The sequence below is a fragment of the Phacochoerus africanus genome, chromosome 4 (genome assembly GCF_016906955.1).
Source record: "Phacochoerus africanus isolate WHEZ1 chromosome 4, ROS_Pafr_v1, whole genome shotgun sequence".
Classification (NCBI taxonomy): domain Eukaryota; kingdom Metazoa; phylum Chordata; class Mammalia; order Artiodactyla; family Suidae; genus Phacochoerus; species Phacochoerus africanus.
The window spans coordinates 79,553,447-79,571,267 of record NC_062547.1 but is presented as its reverse complement, the minus strand read 5'-3'; the positions used below and the strand labels follow the sequence as shown (position 1 = coordinate 79,571,267).

Here is a 17,821-nt window from a genome sequence, read left to right as displayed (position 1 = left end):
AACACAATTTAGAAAAATGGGGAGCATCACGAAAAAGCCTTCCAAAATTCTGGTCCATTTCTCTTTTTGTAAACAGTGTTGGGTATGTGGGTGTTCCTTTTGTTATTAAGTGGTGCCTAGCCATACATTATCTTCTGGGTACACATTAAAATAAAATAAAGCTAGTTGGTGGGAGCTACAGCGCACTGACCTTCCTAAAGGTGCCAAAATTCAGGTTTGCTTTTTCAAATAATTTTGCCAGCCTAACAAAACCAATCAGCAAGCTGATTCTGGTAGTTAGCACTTGGAGTACACCACCCGATTTACCCTGGACGCGTGCGCTCCCTCGCAGCGCTGCCTCACAAAGGCAGCTAGGCACCGGGAGCGCACGCGAGAGTTTCGCCTCTCGGAAGTGGTTGCGCCGCGATGCCTCTTGGGAAGTGTAGTGGTCGCTGGGTGCAAGGCATATCGGGAGTTGTGGTCCTCCTGGGTTCGCGGTGTTGAGGGGGGTCTGCTCGCGGCCTTTCAGGGGTCGTGGCGCGGGTGATCCTGACTCTGCTAGGGCGTCCTTCCTGGGACCGAGAAGCTTCTAGTTGCCTCTTCCTGGAGTGATCGGAGCCAGCGCCGTCTGGGCGGGGCGGTGTGCGGGGATCGGAGGGGCTGCTTGCGGGCACCGGGGAGACCTCGCGGGCCAGTGTGTCGGGAGGCGGTCCGCGCGGCCTGGGCGGTGGTGCTCGGCGGGGTGTCGCTGGTACCCGGGAGAGATTCGCGGGGAATGAGCGCCCCGGCCAGGTGAGCTGGGGCTGGGGGTGGGGGTGGTGGGCGGGACTGCTGTGGGTGGGGGTCTTTTGTGGCTATCTTAACCGAGACTTCTAAGGGAAACGGACAATAAAAACAATAGCTAACGCCTGTGAAGGATTTACGTGTGCCAGCCAGTAGTGTGGTGCCTTGGATGAGGATGAATTAACTCAGTTCATCTTCATATAGCAGGTAGCTTGGCTGAACACTGTCCCCTTTGTACAGCTGAAGAAAATGAGGCACAGAGCGGACAGGTAATTTGCCACATGTAATTGGGCCTTTGAATTGGGACCGTGGTTCCTTTTTTGCCTCTACTAACCAATTTTGTTTCTTAGGGCAGGTTACTAGACTCTGGTTCTCAAGTTTCCCTAACATCTGTAAAATGGGGGCAGCAGTACTTTATAATAGAGTCGTTGTGAGGCTTGAGCAAAACAAGTAAAGCAGGCATAATTCCGGTGGGGAGAAGATGTGCATCATAGACTGCCTCTGACACCTGTACAGCAGCTTCCCTCCTCGGGTGAGATTGCACAGTGTATTCAGCTTGTTGAGCTTTCAGGCCAAGTGCTGTACCAGTAGAGCCCACCGCAAACTTAGGCAACCAGGGCAGCAGCTGTGGCAGAGGCTCTTTTTCTCTGATCCATGTCGGGCTGCACCTCTTACCTTGCTCTCCCAGCTGGGGTTCGTATATGAGGAGCGAAGGATTATTTGGAGCTGTGGATGCTACAAGAGGTGGCACCTGTGGAATTTGGGTTTAGGAGTGGCAACCAACCTGATGTGCATCCTGTATGTGAGAGCGGGTATTTGAACCATGTTCCTTGGGCAGGTAGTGTAAGGCTAGATACAAATAGAGAAAGAAGGAAAGAGAAAGTTTGCAGATTATAGTTTACTCACAGTTCCCTAGGGAGAACACAGCACTCCAGGCAGGGCCACTCAGAGGAGCACCTGGGTTGGTAATTTCGGCAGCGAAAGAGAGGGCAGGTGTGGGCAAGGACCTTTATTGTGGTTTCTTTAGGAAGGAAAGGGTGAGGCAGGGCAAACAGGCTTAGTTTTGGCTAGGCATGTTTGAAAGTGGCAACCCAGAAAACTCATGTTTGAACGTATAGCTTAAAGCTCTTTGAAGGACTCCAGATCTCCGTGGTGAGTCACAATTTGCTTGGATGTAGCTGAGTAGACTCTAGGTATATGTTAAAGGATCAATTTATGGAAATTAGATGTATGGTTAGTACAAGGAGGAGGTGGGGCTTGGCAAATTGTCTTAGAGCTTCATTGGCTTAGTTAGCACTCCGGCACCCCCCTTTTTTTTTTGTCTTTTTTTTGTTGTTGTTATTGTTGTTGTTGTTGTTGCTATTTCTTGGGCCGCTCCCGTGGCATATGGAGGTTCCCAGGCTAGGGGTCGAATCAGAGCTGTAGCCACCGGCCTACGCCAGAGCCACAGCAACGCAGGATCCGAGCCGCGTCTGCAACCTACACCACAGCTCACGGCAACGCCGGATCGTTAACCCACTGAGCAAGGGCAGGGACCGAACCCGCAACCTCATGGTTCCTAGTCGGATTCGTTAACCACTGCGCCACGACAGGAACTCCTGGCCCCCTTTTTTTTTACTTGGTTTGGATCATTTATGTGAGTTGCCTTTTTGGGACCTGAGGGACATTATGGGTGGTTGTAACTGCCTTTCTCCAAGCCATTCCCTGACACCAGAGTTCTTCATGACACTTTTTTTCCCTCTGCAGACCTACCTTGTCAAGCTCTCTGCTCTCCCTTGACAAGAAAAGAAAGAAGGAAAGAATGGCTGTGGATGTGCTGCCTGCTCAGGTGATAGTAAGTGAATTGTCTTTCTCATGAATTGCCTCCTGAGTTCAGAGGTGGTGGACTTGTTTCCATTCTTTGTCCAGGTTCTTTGCTTTCCAGTGAAAACTGTGGAGAATCCAGAGTAGATTTTTCCCATGATCCTGGAGCTATCAAGCCTTCCAGATAGAATAAGTGCTTGGTGAGAAGTATGGGGTGTTAGGCAGTCTTTCTCTTCATAGATGATCTAGTGTCACAAAGCCCTGGAAGGGTCAAAAGGTACTCTCAAGAAACACTGAGTACTGACAATGTTCTGGATATGGTGCAGAGCCCTGGAGATACCAACAGGAAAGATGTTATTTCTGTCTTCAAGGATTTCATGGTACCTATCTGAGAAATGACTGAATGTCCAAGAAGATTCAGGGAAAAGATCTGAGAAGTGGAGTTATTCTGAGCTGAGACTGAAGGTCAGGACTGATACTGGTCAGCATCCCACGGGGAGTTCAGCTTGCCGTGGCTTTAAGGCTGGCACTGAGGAAGACAGAGGGCTCCCTCCTTCTCGGGAGTTCCTCTGCCTAGTGCAGCTGTGATGTTAAACTGTCTGAATGTCCTTCTCATCTATCTGACTGATGTCTCTATCACATACCTGTTCTTGATCAAAAGGGAAGCTGGAAAAGCAAATATCTGGTGACTTTAGTTTCTAGAATGTGAAGTGGTCTCTCTTTCCTACTAAGACTGAAAATGAAGGGGGTTCCCCAAGCCCAGGGGTGTGGTTTAAATGTTATGCAGTCAGAAAATATCTGCTGTATGCTAACTCCATATTTACTTAATTTCTAGTTCTGGGTCATAGCCTCTTTGAGAAGAGCGGCTTAGCTCTGGTAGGACTGGAACAGATGACCTGGATGTTCGGAACCAGGCCCAGGCATGAACTTAGAGATTCTACCTCAGTCTAACCCTTATTAGGCTTGGGAACCACCCACTCTGGAATCCAGAAATCACAGGAAAGGCCTTACTAAGAGGCCTTAGAGCTGTCAAAATGTCTGAATTGAAAGAATAAAAAAGATGGTAGGAAGAATAATCTTTCAGTGGAAACCGTCCGAAAGGGCTTAATTAGGAGCCAAATTTTGTCCCTTCCCCCAGTTCATATGTTGAAGTCCCAAACCCCAGTACCCTCAGAATTGGGAAATAAGGCGATTCCCTGGCGGTGCGGCAGTTTAAGGATCCAGTGTTGTTGCTGCTGTGGTGAAGGTTCGATTCACCTGGCCTGGGAACTTCTGCATGCCGTGGATGTGGCCAAAAATAAAATAAGATTTCCAGATATAGAATTGGGAGATAAGGTCTTTAAAGAGGTGGTTAAGTTGAAATATGGTCTGTAGATTGGCTCCTAATCCAGTATGTCTGGTGTCCTTATGAGAAGAGATGAGGATACAGACACGCACATGCACGGAGGGAAGACCATGTGAGGGGACAGTGAGAATGCGGCTGCCTAAAGCCAAGGAGAGAGGCCTCAGGAGAAACCAGACCAGTCAACACCTTGATCTTAGACTTGTAGCTTCTGGAACTCTAAGAATATAGATGTCTGTTGCTGAAGTCTGTGGCATTTTGCTACGGCAGCCTGAGCAGACTCATACAGGCTTCCTGCTGCTGTAAGCAGAATACTCAGGGCAACCTCATAGTCTAGCTTTACTTCCAGTCCCATCCCCTTGGGCCTTAGAACACTTCCACCAAAATCTTTACACATTTCACTAGCTTTTTAAAAAAAGTGCCCAAATTAAACACACATGCTTCAGAAAAATCAGGGGGAAAAACCGAAAAGAAAAAATTAGAATTAATCCTATTACAGACAGGTTTTATTCATGTTTTAAGAACATATTACAGAATTCATATCCAATTGCACATCTTTTTTTTTTTTTTTTAAGCTTTTTAGGGCCAAACCTGCAGCATACGGAAGTTCCCAGGCTAGGGGTTGAATCAGAGCCGTAGCTACCAGCCTACACCATGGCCACAGCAATGCGGTATCTGAGCCGCATCTGCAGCCTGCACCACAGCTCATGGCAACCCTGTATCCTTAACCCACTGAGCGAGGCCAGGGATCAAACCCGCATCCTCATGGGTACTAGTCAGGTTCGTTACTGCTGAGCCACCACGGGAACTCCCATCCATGTGTTCTTTTGATCATTTCTTTAAACAGATAAACAGGCACATGCTAAAGAATACAAAGAAGACAAAAGAGAACATGGTGATACGTTAAGTATTCTGTCCTATCTCAGATTAGCTGCTCCATCCTACATTTTAGAACTAAAACGTAAAAAAATTATTAAATAGGCTTAATTTTTGGAAATGAACGTAAGACGATGTCAGTAAAGTTGTAGGTAGATTCATGTATCCAGTCTAAAGAATAGGAATAAAAAAGAGCTTTGGTTACTAGTAAAATAATGTTCAAGGTCTAGGATATCTGTAATTGGAATTCATGAAGAAGAGGAGAGAGAGAATGGGACAGAAAATATATTGAAAGAAAATACTGACCAAAATTTTCTCCAATTTGGTAAAATACATATATTTAAGACAGATTCACTACACTCACTGAACCTCAAGCAGAATAAATACAGAGAAAACCATAGTTTTCACATGATTGACCAATGCTGTGCAGTAGCAATATAGTCTGAACCATGAATGTGAGCCACATGTATAATTTAAAACTTTCTAGTAGTCACATTAAAAAAATAAACAGAAGCATGGAGTTCCCCTTCTGGCTCAGTGGAAGTGAATCTGACTAGCATCCATGAGGACGCAGGTTCGATCCCTGGCCTCGCTTAGTGGGTTAAGGATCTGGCATTGCTGTGAGCTGTGGTGTAGGTCACAGGTACTGCTCGGATCCCGCGTTGCTGTGGCTGTGGGGTAGGCCAGCAGCTACAGCTCCGATTAGACCCCTAGCCTCAGACCCTCCATATGCTGCGGGTGTGGCCCTAAAAAGACAAAAAACAAAACAAAAAAACAGAAGCAGATAAATTAACTTTAATATATATTTTATTTACCCCAGGAGAGCCAAAACATTATTTCAATATGATTAATATAAAGTTATGAGATGTATGTATATTTACTATATGCATATATGTTTTTTTCTAGTAAATCATCTGATGCGTATTTCATACACAATAGCACATCCCAATTCAGACTAGCTGCATTTCAAGCATTCAATATCCATTTATGGCCAGTGCCTGCGATATTGGGTGGAGAAGTCATAGACAAACCACTGAAAACCAAAGATTTGAAGGCAGACAGAAAAAGAATCACATTATGTTCAGAGAATAAATAGTTGAATGTCCACTGGCTCCTCATCAGAAGCAGCAATGGCCAGAAAACAGTAGAATGACATTTTATATGTTGAAAGGAAAAATCTTTTCTATAGAAAGAATTCTATAACCGATGACAACATTCTTCAATAGTGAAGGTTAAATTAAAGGCATTTTCAGATAAAGGAAAATGAAGCTAATTCATCGTCAATAGGCCTACATTATAAGATATGCTAAAGGAAGTTCTTCAAATTAAAAGAAAATAATGCTAGATCTAAGGAAGGAAATGAGTATTAGGAATGGTGGCCGCTGGATGAATATAAATATATAAATAATTTTCCTCTTAATTTTTTTAAGATACATATGATTCTTTAAAGCAAAAATATAATATTGTGTTATGGGGCTTATGTAAGTGGATGTAATGATATGACAACTGTGGATATGGAATTCATTTATGTTCAGACTGGAAAAGCTCTGTCTTTGGAAAAGCAGTCTTTGTCTCCAGGGATGCCTGGATGGTGTTTGTTGTTGTTGTTTTCTTTTTAGGGGCTTACCTGCCACATATGGGAGTTCCCAGGCTAGGGGTCCAGTTGGAGCTGCAGCTGCCAGTCAATGCCACAGCTGTGGCAACGCTGGATCTGAGCTTCATCTGCCACCCATGCTGTAGCTCACAGCAATGCCAAATCCTTCACCCATTGAGCAAGGCCAGGGATCGAACCTGCATCCTCATGGACACTATGTCAGGTTCTTAACCCACTGAACTACAACAGGAACTTCTGGCTGGCTATTTTTTGATCCTGGCCAAGATAAGGGCAGTGTGCTATTTAAATGCCACCCCCACCGCTCCCCCACCAGGGTCGTCTTCTTCACTGTTAGTTTGCAGCTGAGCGATGTGGTTTGACCAGCCTTGCTTGATACACAAAAGGCCCCTGCCAAGCATTTCTCCTTTGAGCTCCCCCCAAACCAGGATTCCTCATATGGATCTGGAGACATAGCATAATCTGCGTGTGCAGATAAGGGGAGATTGCACAGTGCTTTCCTGCACAGTCTTTATCTTGCTGCATTGTTCTCTTTGCCTTCCATGAGAATTCTCAGAGGGCTCTGATGAGTTCTGTCAACTGTATGAACTAGGAAAGTCTTTGTAATAACTAGCATGAAAAAGGGATTGGTGGTGGTCCCGTATATTTGTAAGGTTCTTATATTTTGTGTGAAATCATACATTAGCTCTAAATACACTCCAAAGAACTAAGAACGAGGAGTTCCTGTTGTGGCTCAGTGGGTTAAGAACCTGACGTAGTGTTCGTGAGGATGTGGGTTTAATCCCTGGCTTTGCTCATTGGGTTAGGATCCCGTGTTGCTGTGGCTGTGGCATAGGCCCCAGCTGCAGCTCCAGTTCGACCCCAGGAACTTCCAGTTTGACTCCAATTTGGCCCGGAAACTTCCATATACTACAGGTGTGGCCATTAAAAAAAAGGAGCTAAGAATGAATTTTGTAATTCTCAGCAGCCATTAAAAATGCAAAGAAGTATAGCTAAAAAGTGAGTATATACATTTAAAATGGAATCTAAAAAAAATTTAGAACAAACATACGCACTGTAAAAATGTAAGCCTGATTGAAGGATGTGAAATAATAAGTGAAGATTGCTTTTCTGCCCCTCTCTAAAATATCAAAGAATAATCAGGGTGGAAAGCTTGTTGTAGTCTTCCAGATATTTTTGTGTGCAAATGTGCATATACAGATAAAGAATTTTTCAACTAATATAGATTGATTGTCAGCTTGCTTTTTCCTATGAATCAACAATATATCAAGGTCAAATTCCAACATCAGGCATACAGATCTACCTCACTCTGTTTAATGGCTATATAATATTTCATGGAATAAATGCACTATAAATTGCATATCTGTTCCCCTATTGATTGATAGTGTACATTGTCTTCGATTTTTTTTTCGCCATTGTGTTAGTTTCCCATTGCTGCTGTAACAAATTATCACAAACTTGATTGTTTAAACCGAGGTAAATTTATTCTCCTAATTCTGGAGGTTAGTTAGAAGCATGAAATCAGTTTCACTAGTTTAAGGTCAAGTTCTCAGCAGGGCTGGTTCTTTCCGGAGGCTCTTGCAGGGGAAACGGGGGTTGTGTGGAATCTGTTTCCCAGCCTTGTTTTTACCTTCTAGTGGCCCCCTGTGTTCCTTGGTTTGTGGCCCTTTCAGCCGTCTTCAGAATATTACCTTAATCTCTGTTGCCATCATCACATACCATTCTCCTCTTCTGATTCCTTTTGAGTCCTCCTTTTTATAAACAGCATTACTGTTACATAAGATCCCCTGGGGATAATAATCCAAAATAATCTCCCCATCTCAGAATCCTTCAACCGATCCTCAGAGCCCCTTTTGTCATGTATATAATGTTCACAGGTTTATTATTCAGTCTACTATAGCCATTAACTTACAAGTAATGTTTCAATGAACATCCCTGAACAAATATCCCTACCCAGTATGTGACTGTTTTGTGTAGTAGAATCCCAGAAGTAGAAATGCAAGGTCAAAGTTACGCATCTTTTACATTTTGACAGATTCTCAATAAAATACCTGCAAAGCATTTTCAGCCCCTTCTGCTCTTTCATACAAGAATTGGTATCTGCCCAACCTTTGCTTTCTTACATTTGGGGTTTAGCCGAGGTTCTCTTGGAATAACTTACCTTAAGCAGTTCCCTTTTGCAAAGTCTTGCAGGTACTTTGGTTCTTTTAATTTTCACAGTCACTGACAATGTAGCTTAGAGATCTGTCTATATCTCAGAGCTCCATCACTTTTTAACAGTATTACTTTGGGAAGATTTTGCAACCTTTCTGAACTCTTTCTTTATCAACAAAATTATTTAATTATAGTATCTTCCTAATATTATGTCTATGAAACTTAAATGGGATACATATACAAAGTTTCTGTCATACTCCCTAACATATAAGTATTTGGTGAACATTATTATTATTATTATCATAGCCACACCCATGGCATGTGGAAGTTCCTGAGCCAGGGACTGACTCCAAGCCATAGCTTGGATCCTTTAACCCTCTGCGCTGGACTGGGGATCCAACCTATACCTCCAAAGCGACCCAAGCCACTGCAGTCAAATTCTTAACCCAGTGCATCACAGCAAGACCTCCAACCAACATTATTTTTATTATTTATTATTTGCATTATGTCTCAGAAATTCCTTTTTGGTTCTGTTCTGCTAATGATATTTTCCCTCATTTTCCAGCATTCCTCTAAACATATTCTGATTTTTCTTCCCCCCCCCCCTTTTTTTTTGCCACACCTGCAGCATGTGGAAGTTCCTAGGCCAGGGATCAAACCCATGCCACAGCTAGAACCACAGCAGTGACAGCACTGGATCCTTAACCCACTGAGCCACAGGGGAACTCCTCCCTTTGACTCGGATTTTGAGTGGGAGGGAGGAGATAAATGGATGTTCTCAGTTACTCTGACAGGTTCTAGGCTGGGATATAAATTCCCTCTTGGCTGGAAATTTGCCCTTTTCTCCTTACTCTCGCAGCAGCAGCAGGTGGGATGTTTCTTTGCGCCAAGTGGGTAGTCAGTAAATATTTGTTTAATGGGTGGTTCCAAAAATAACAAATATTTGGTTGGAAATACTTAGCAACCAGTTCTGAAAATGTCTCCGGTTTCTACACATCCCAGCGTCACCTCCTTACCAAGTCTTCCAGCGGAGGAGACATTGCTGGGTGAACAGGAATGGGTTTGCCTTTACAGTGGTCAGTGACGTTTAGGGATGTGGCCGTGTTCTTCAGCCGGGACGAGTGGTCGCACCTGGACTCTGCACAGAAAACCTTGTACCAGGAGGTGATGCTGGAGAACTACAGCACCCTGGTCTCGCTGGGTAAGGCGGCTTTCCTGTCATGGATCTGCTAGGGGCTTCTAAACGCTCCCTCTAGGGTTCAGAGTCTGCAGATTTATACCTGATGTCCCCCGGGAATGGACAGATCTCTGTAAAGTTGAAAGTGTTAGTTGTGATGCCCTTCAGACAACTCTTCTTCCTCTGCCTGCCTCCCACCCGCCTCCTGATCAGTTCCCTCCTCCTGCAATGACTAGAGCCCAGTTTAGATTCTAAGAAACACATAAGACCCATCTTGGAGGCATTCATAGGCCAGGGCCCTGTATTGTTTCTGAACCAAGACCCATCGCCCTGAAGGCCTCAGTCCCTGTCAGGAGTGCTTTTGCTGCCTGCTCCCTCGGCGCTGTGCCTTCTCTGCCCTGTAGGTTCTGCTTTGTGAGTTCTGAGGTTGCTCCCCATGCTCTTTGTTCAAACTCCACTTCCTTCCTCCTGAGCAGGGATTCCATTTTCAATGCCAAAGGTGATCTGCCAGTTGCAACAAGGAGAAGACCCCTGTATGGTGGAAGGAGAAGCCCTTCGAGACCCCTGCCTAGGTGAGGAGTGATGGGGAGACGGGCACAAGTGTCTTTATCCATGAGCAGGTCAGGAGGAGTACTCTGAACTTTCCTGGAAATTCTGAGCCCTGTTAAGGTGCGCAGGACCACCTGACAGAGGCTCCTGGGCTATAATGATTTTCTTTGTGTCATAAGAGTCCTTGTCTTGACAGCTTCCTTCTTGTACCACTTCCTGCATTCCCTCTCCTTTTCTTTCTTTTTGCAGCCTTACTCACTTTCTTCTACCATCTTTGGCCTCTCCGTCTTCCTGGTTTTCTTTTCATCTGTGTTTATATGTATATATTTATGTCTGCCATATTTTAAATTCTTTATAATTTTTTTGTTTCTTTTACCATCCACATATTTTGAGTATTATCAGTGTTTCTTTGTCTCTGATTTCTTTTTTTTTTTTTTTTGTCTTTTTGCCATTTCTTGGGCCGCTCCTGCGGCATATGGAGGTTCCCAGGCTAGAGGTCTAATCGGAGCTCTGGCCACCAGCCTACGCCAGAGCCACAGCAACGCAGGATCCAAGCCGCGTCTGCAACCTACACCACAGCTCACGGCAACGCCGGATCGTTAACCCACTGAGCAAGGGCAGGGACCGAACCCGCAACCTCATGGTTCCTAGTCGGATTCGTTAACCACTGCGCCACGATGGGAACTCCTGTCTCTGATTTCTTAACATTTCCCTTTTGTTTTCTTGGAGACTAGGTGTCATCTCCCACTGTTATATTCAGGTAGCTGCTGTTAACATAACCACGGTAGCCTTTCTAGTACAGGGATCAGCAAACTCCTTATAAAGGGACAGATAGTAAATATTTTGGCTTTGGGGCCGTCATGTCTCCATTGCACCATTTAGTTCTGCTGTTACAGTGCAGAAACAGCCAGAGACAGTACTTGGATGAATAGGTGTGGGTATATTCTAATAGAACTTCACAAAAACAGGTGGCAGCTGGATTTGGCCCAACTTCAGGTCTCTACCTGTAGTTTGCTAACTGTTCTTCTAGCCTAGTCTAATCTAGTTGGTCTTTATCATAAAATTGTAGGTTGTCAGGGAGTTCCCTGGTGGCTCAGCAGGTTAAGGGTCCAACATTGTCACTGCTCTGGCTCGGGCTGTAGCTGTGGTGCAGGCTTGACCCCTGGCCTGGGAACTTCTGCGTGCTGCAGGCATGGCCAGTAAACAAACAAGCAGACACCTCCTCCTAAAAAAACCCTGTAGGATCACTTAAAGGCGATCAAATTTATATACTTCTTTTTACATCTGAAGGAACAGAGCATTAGAGATTTTAAAATGCTTTGGCCACAGAGCTAGTGAGCTGCTATGTAGTGACAGAAACCCAGATCCACCAATGTCATTTCTGTTCACCATAGGCCATAGATTTGGCAATATTTTGCTTCTGTCTTTGTGGCTTAATCTTTGATCTATGATTCTTGCTTCTATTGACATTTTTTTTCACTCATTCTCTCTACAGATATTTTTCAACTTTATTAAAATACAGTCTTCTCCAAATAAAGAGTTAGTCAGCAGTGCAGTTTAGCATTTAAGATCATGGTGTGAATTTAGACATGCCAATTTTCAGTTTACTCCTACCACTGCTTAAAAGTCTCTGAGCTATGGGCAACTAACCTGCCTTCTCTGAGCCTTGTTCTCCTCACCACCTTCCATGCCCTCAGCAGAGTGATCTTTTTGAAAATCAGGTGTTAATCCTATGCCTTAAGAGACTTCTTTATTTCTGCATTATCCATGAGTTAAGGATCTGGCTTTGCTGCAAGCTGCTGCGTAGGTGGCAGGTGTGGCTTGGATCCAGTGTAACCATGGCTGTAGTGTGGGTGCAGCCCTAATTCGACCTCTTGCGGCCAATAAAAAGAAAAAAATTTTAATTCAGTTTAAATTAATAAATTGAATTGCCCTTATGATTAATTAACTCAGTGCCAGTGAGACTCCAAATTAAGCACTCAGTCCAGCCAGACCATTGCAGCTACATTATTTTTCAGATTATATCCTGTCTTTCGTCTGATCCAAGCTGCTCACTTTACCAAATATGACCAATTTTCTCTTATTATTATCTGCCTAAGAATTTATAATACCCTCTGTTAATACATTATTCTAAATTCTTCTGCTAGTTATTTGGTAACTCTGGCATCACTGGGCTTAACCAAAATTTTAACTTATTTCCAACCTGGATTTCCTTCTTTAGTCAATAAGCCTCCTCTAAATAGATTTACTTTTCTGACAAATGACTTTGATTGGACCTTTTTGTCTCACAGGGTCCTCTTTTCTTTTGAACTCCATCCCATCTCAATTGTTCATCTTCCTTCATACAACCATTCTTTACTAATACTGTTAACACTGGTATCCTCATTCTCTTAACTTCAAACCTGAATTATATAGTTGAGCTTTCTCACATCATGGAGAAATGAACTATTACTGTTTGGTCATTTATTTATTTCCTATCATTGCTGATTATTCATTATTTGTTCAATAAATGACTGATTGAGCTTCAGGAGTCCAGTAAGGGATGAAAGATTCTCTTTTGATTTTCGAGGTCACCTGCCCTTCATAATAATTTTCCTACTTGCTCACTCTGCTTGTTCTTTTTTTTTAATTTTTGTATTATAGATGATCTAAAATGTTCTGTCAATTTGTATTATAGTTGATTTACAATGTTCTGTCAATTTCTTCTGTACAGCAAAGTGACCCAGTCATACATATATATATACATTCTTTTCCTCATATTCTATCATGTTCTATCACAAGTGATTGGATATGGTTCCCTGTGCTATACAGTAGGACCTCATTGCTTATCCATTCATTCTTTTTTCTTTAAATTTTTAAATTATAGTTGATTTACAATGCTCTGTCAATTTCTGCTATACAGCAAAGACCCAGTTATACATATATTTACATTCTTTTTTTTATATTAGCTTCCATCATGTTCCATCACAAGTGATCAGATATAGTTCCTTGGGCTATGCAGCAGAATCTTCTTTTTTTTAATCTAAGGCATTGTGATTGTGTGCTTGTCTTGTACACAATAAAGAATTGACAGATCCTCATAAGATATATCCACTTTTCTCTTTAAACAAATACTTGAATTGTTTCCACAAACTTTATATATGTAAGTTAAGTAGCAGAATGTTTTGAAAATGTTTTGAAATTCTAAGAAAGAGATGGCCAATTTGGTCTTAAATAAATAATTGAATTTCTGTAAAGAAATGAGATTAGGGTAGTAGGGTAAGTTTCTAGGTGGGCAGGGAAGACCCTATTGCGAGAAAGAATAAAAAGAGAGACGGTACCTTGATTGATCCTTGAAAATCCCAAACTGCTAAGTTTCCCATAGATATCATTAAGACAAAAATCTGTATATATAGGTTTTTTTTTTTTTTTGGCTACTCCTTTGGCATGTGGAAGTTCCCAGGCAAGGGTTCGAACCTGAGCTACATGGGTAACCAGAGCCATAGCAATGATAATGCTGGATTCTTAACCCACTGTGCCACCAGGGAACTCCAGAAAAATCTGTGTTTTTATACAGATTTACAGCCTATAGTTCTTATTTATATTTAACTTCTATAAAATTTATTTTATTAAAACTCGGAGTTCCCGTCGTGGCGCAGTGGTTAACGAATCTGACTAGGAACCATGAGGTTGCGGGTTCGGTCCCTGCCCTTGCTCAGTGAGTTAACGATCCAGCGTTGCCGTGAGCTGTGGTGTAGGTTGCAGACACGGCTCAGATCCCGCGTTGCTGTTGCTCTGGCGTAGGCTGGTGGCTACAGCTCCGATTTGACCCCTAGCCTGGGAACCTCCATATGCCGCGGGGATCGGCCCAAAGAAATAGCAAAAAGAAAAAAAAAAACAAAAAAAAAACCTAGATGGACTTTATTAACATAAATAATCTCTGTTTAAATTGTGTAGTTTGTTTAAGTACATACAGTTACCTAATTGCAGTGATCTAACTTTAATCTATTTTCAATCTGGATTGATTAAAGTAAGCTAGGTTTTAACCCAGAGTTCCTTAGAATCAACTCAAGCTAAATCTTTTCACTGAGAATTAGATCTGAGCTTGGGGCTTGGGAATATTTAAGAACTTCATATCTTGTAGACTTTGATTAGTCTCAAAAGATTAGTCTCGAAAGATTCCTACCTTTACTTCTCACAAGTGACAGTGTCTTCATTTTCACTATTAATTTGTCCACTATATTCTCCCACACCACTCCTCTTTATCTCTCCTCTTTTTTTTTTTTTTTGTCTTTTTTTTACCTTTTCTAGGGCTGCTCCTGCAGCATATGGAGGTTCTCAGGCTAGGGGTCCAATTGGAGCTTGTTGCCACTGGCCTACGCCAGAGCCACAGCAATGCCAGATTCGAGCTGCATCTGCCACCTACACCACAGCTCATGGCAATGCCAGATCCTTAATCCATTGAGCAAGACCTCACAACCTCATGGTTCCTAGTTGGATCGAACTCACAACCTCATGGTTCCTAGTTGGATTTGTTAACCACTGAGCCACGACAGGAACTCCTCTTTACCTCTTCTTCCATTCCATCCTGTTTTTCTCCAGATTCAAGCCCATATTTGAGATTAGATGGTATCAAACCTCATTTATATGTATTATTGATAATTTTATTGTCCGCTGATAACATGTTTGTCTCTTCCAGAAAAGGAGCCATTAACTCTTCTGATTTATTCCAGATTTCAAGACATGGCCTGAAATAGAAGCTTTGCCTCCCAAACAGGAAGTTTCTATAGAAGAGACCTCTCAGGGAATAATAAAGAAAAAATCCATTAAGTTTGGTCACTTTGACTTTAGGCTTGGAGAAGCTTTGGAATTTGAGGGCAGGACACAAAAGGATCAACAGAAAAAACCTCTTAGGCAAATGGTGGCCTCACACAGGAAAGTCATCAGTGGAGAAGGAAATCAGACAAGTCTCGAGTTAGGAAAAGGCTTATTTATAAATACAGTTCTTGTTAGACAGCATAATGTTACTATAGAACGGATACCCAACATATATTATACGTTTGGGAGAGATTTTAAACAGAATTTTGATCTAATGAGATGTTTCCAGATATACCCAAGAGAAAAACCTTGTATTTACAATGTATGTGGGAGAAGCTTAAACCAGAGTTTTCACCTTATTGAACACCAGAGAATTCATTCTGGTGAGAAACCTTACAGATGTAACGAGTGTGGGAAAACCTTCAGCCATAGATCATCCCTTCTTGCCCATCAGAGAATTCATACTGGAGAGAAACCTTACAAGTGTAATGAATGTGAGAAAGCATTTAGCAGCAGTTCAACCCTTATCAAGCATCTGAGAGTACATACTGGAGAGAAACCCTATCAATGTAAGGAATGTGGTAAAGCCTTTAGCCAGTGTTCAACCCTCACTGTACATCAGAGAATTCATACTGGAGAGAAACTCTATAAATGTGGTGAATGTGAGAAGGCCTTCAATTGTCGAGCAAAACTTCATAGACATCAGCGAATCCATACAGGTGAGAAACCCTATAAATGTAATGAATGTGGAAAGAATTACAGCCAGTTTACATCCCTAGCTGAACATCAGAGGCTTCATACTGGAGAACAACTGTGTAAATGCTTGGAGTGTGGGAGGACCTTCACACGCATCTCAACCCTTATTGAACATCAGCGGATTCATACTGGACAAAAACCCTATCAATGTAAGGAATGTGGGAAAACCTTCAACCAGTATTCATCCTTTAATGAGCATCGGAAGATTCATACTGGGGAAAAACTTTACAGGTGTGGAGAGTGTGGGAAAGCTTTCGGTTGCAAATCCAACCTTTATAGGCATCAGAGGATTCATACTGGAGAGAAACCCTATCAGTGTAATCAGTGTGGAAAGGCTTTCAGCCAGTATTCATTCCTAACTGAACATGAGAGGATACATACTGGAGAGAAACTCTATAAATGTATGGAGTGTGGGAAAGCCTACAGTTACAGATCAAACCTTTGTAGACACAAGAAAGTTCACAATAAAGAAAAACTCTATAAATGGAAGGAATATGGGATCAGAGATTTCTTAGAGGAGATAAACCCTGTGAGGTTTAATTCACCTCTCAAATAATTTAGGAGTTCTCTTTGGAGAATAATCAGAATAATAGGGCATAGACTTCTGAGAAATTATTTTATTTGCTTCTCTTGGAGGAAATGTGCTACTTACCATTAAATAATGGTAAAATTGAACAGTGAATATTAAAAGCATTGATTTGTCAAATTTTATAAGAACCAGTAAATTCTAAGGTTTCTAAAAACACAAAAAATTTAAATTCATAGAAAAATATAAAAGGCCTAACAACATAAAAATAATGGAATATAAGTTTTGTTTCTTTCATTAGACTTTATTTCCTTTCTATGAGTAAGCTTCAATATGAATTTTCTTTTAAACTGTTATTGAATGGAGCTCCTGCTGTGGCACAGTGGGTTAAGAATTCAACTGCAGTGGCTTGGGTCACTATGGAGCCGTGGGTTCAACCCCTAGCCCAGTACAGTGGGTTAAAGGATCCGGCTTTGCCGCAGCTGTGGCTTGGATTCAGTCCCTGGCCCAGGACCTTCTATATGCTGCAGATGCATTAAAAACAAAAACAAAAAACCCAAAACAAAAAAACAGTCATTGAGTTATTAATAATGTGAATAAGTGTGGGGCCTTATTTTCTAAAATGGCAGACAGACATAAGATATGCTGTCTTTCATAAAGATAAGCAAAAGATAAAAAGGAATTTTAAAAATTATTTTCACATGGAAATAAGCTCACTTTTTATGAACTGCCTCACCAGCGATTTATATTAATAAATACGCATATGTAACACGTGTGTTTGTGTATTATACATCGACAGAGCTTTGGACTATATATTTTTTTCAAAAGTCTGATGATTAAAAAAATGTGGTTTTATTAATTTAGAATTTAGTTTTGAAAATTTTACCCAGTGATGTCTCTCCTTTTCCTTTCTTAGATTATTTCTTAACTTGATATGACTCTACATTACTGAATAGAGTCACAGAGTTTTATAGAAGTTGGAGTGACTGTCAAGCAAATACTCTTGTCTGTTGAAGGAAGAATATATTTCCAGAATCTAACTCTACATCTGGTAGTGCATTAGAGCCAGGAGAGATTTTTTTTTTGCCTTTTTTTTTTTAGAGCCACACCTGTGGCATGCGGAAATTCCCAGGCTCAGCGTCAAATTGGAGCTATAGCTGCCGGCCTACACCACAGCCACAGCAACACCAGATCCTAGCCACGTCTGTGACCTACACCTCTCATGGCAGTTCCAGGTCCTTAACCCACTGAGTGAGGCCAGGGATCGAACCTGCAACTTCTTGGTTACTAGTTGGGTCCATTACCGCTGAGCCACAATAGGAATTCCAAGGAGAGGTTTTAATTCAGTTAATTTATAGCCATTCATTTTACTAATGAAGAAATTGAGCTTATTGAGTAGAGTCAAGACTAGAAGCTAGGTCTTCAGCTCTGTTTTTCTGTCATAATTTTAAGTTAAAATCTAACCTC

At 42.1% G+C, this 17,821-nt stretch overlaps 1 protein-coding gene across 3 annotated transcripts; it reads left to right on the top strand.

Annotated features, from left to right (window-relative positions):
* The first annotated feature begins 453 nt into the window (after nt 1-453).
* On the top strand, nt 454-16,596 carry LOC125126020 (zinc finger protein 354C-like). 3 transcript variants are annotated; one of them, XM_047777907.1, is made up of 5 exons: nt 454-771; nt 2,509-2,590; nt 9,624-9,750; nt 10,203-10,298; nt 14,988-16,596. In XM_047777907.1, the coding sequence occupies exons 1-5, from the start codon at nt 755-757 to the stop codon at nt 16,382-16,384; spliced, it is 1,719 nt and encodes a 572-aa protein (XP_047633863.1). In that variant the 5' UTR covers nt 454-754; the 3' UTR covers nt 16,385-16,596. The 3 variants fall into 3 exon arrangements, with proteins under 3 accessions (XP_047633863.1, XP_047633862.1, XP_047633864.1); XM_047777906.1 differs by having other exon boundaries at nt 2,509-2,596; XM_047777908.1 differs by lacking the exon at nt 14,988-16,596 and having other exon boundaries at nt 2,509-2,596; nt 9,624-10,289.
* Nucleotides 16,597-17,821: the final 1,225 nt, after the last annotated feature.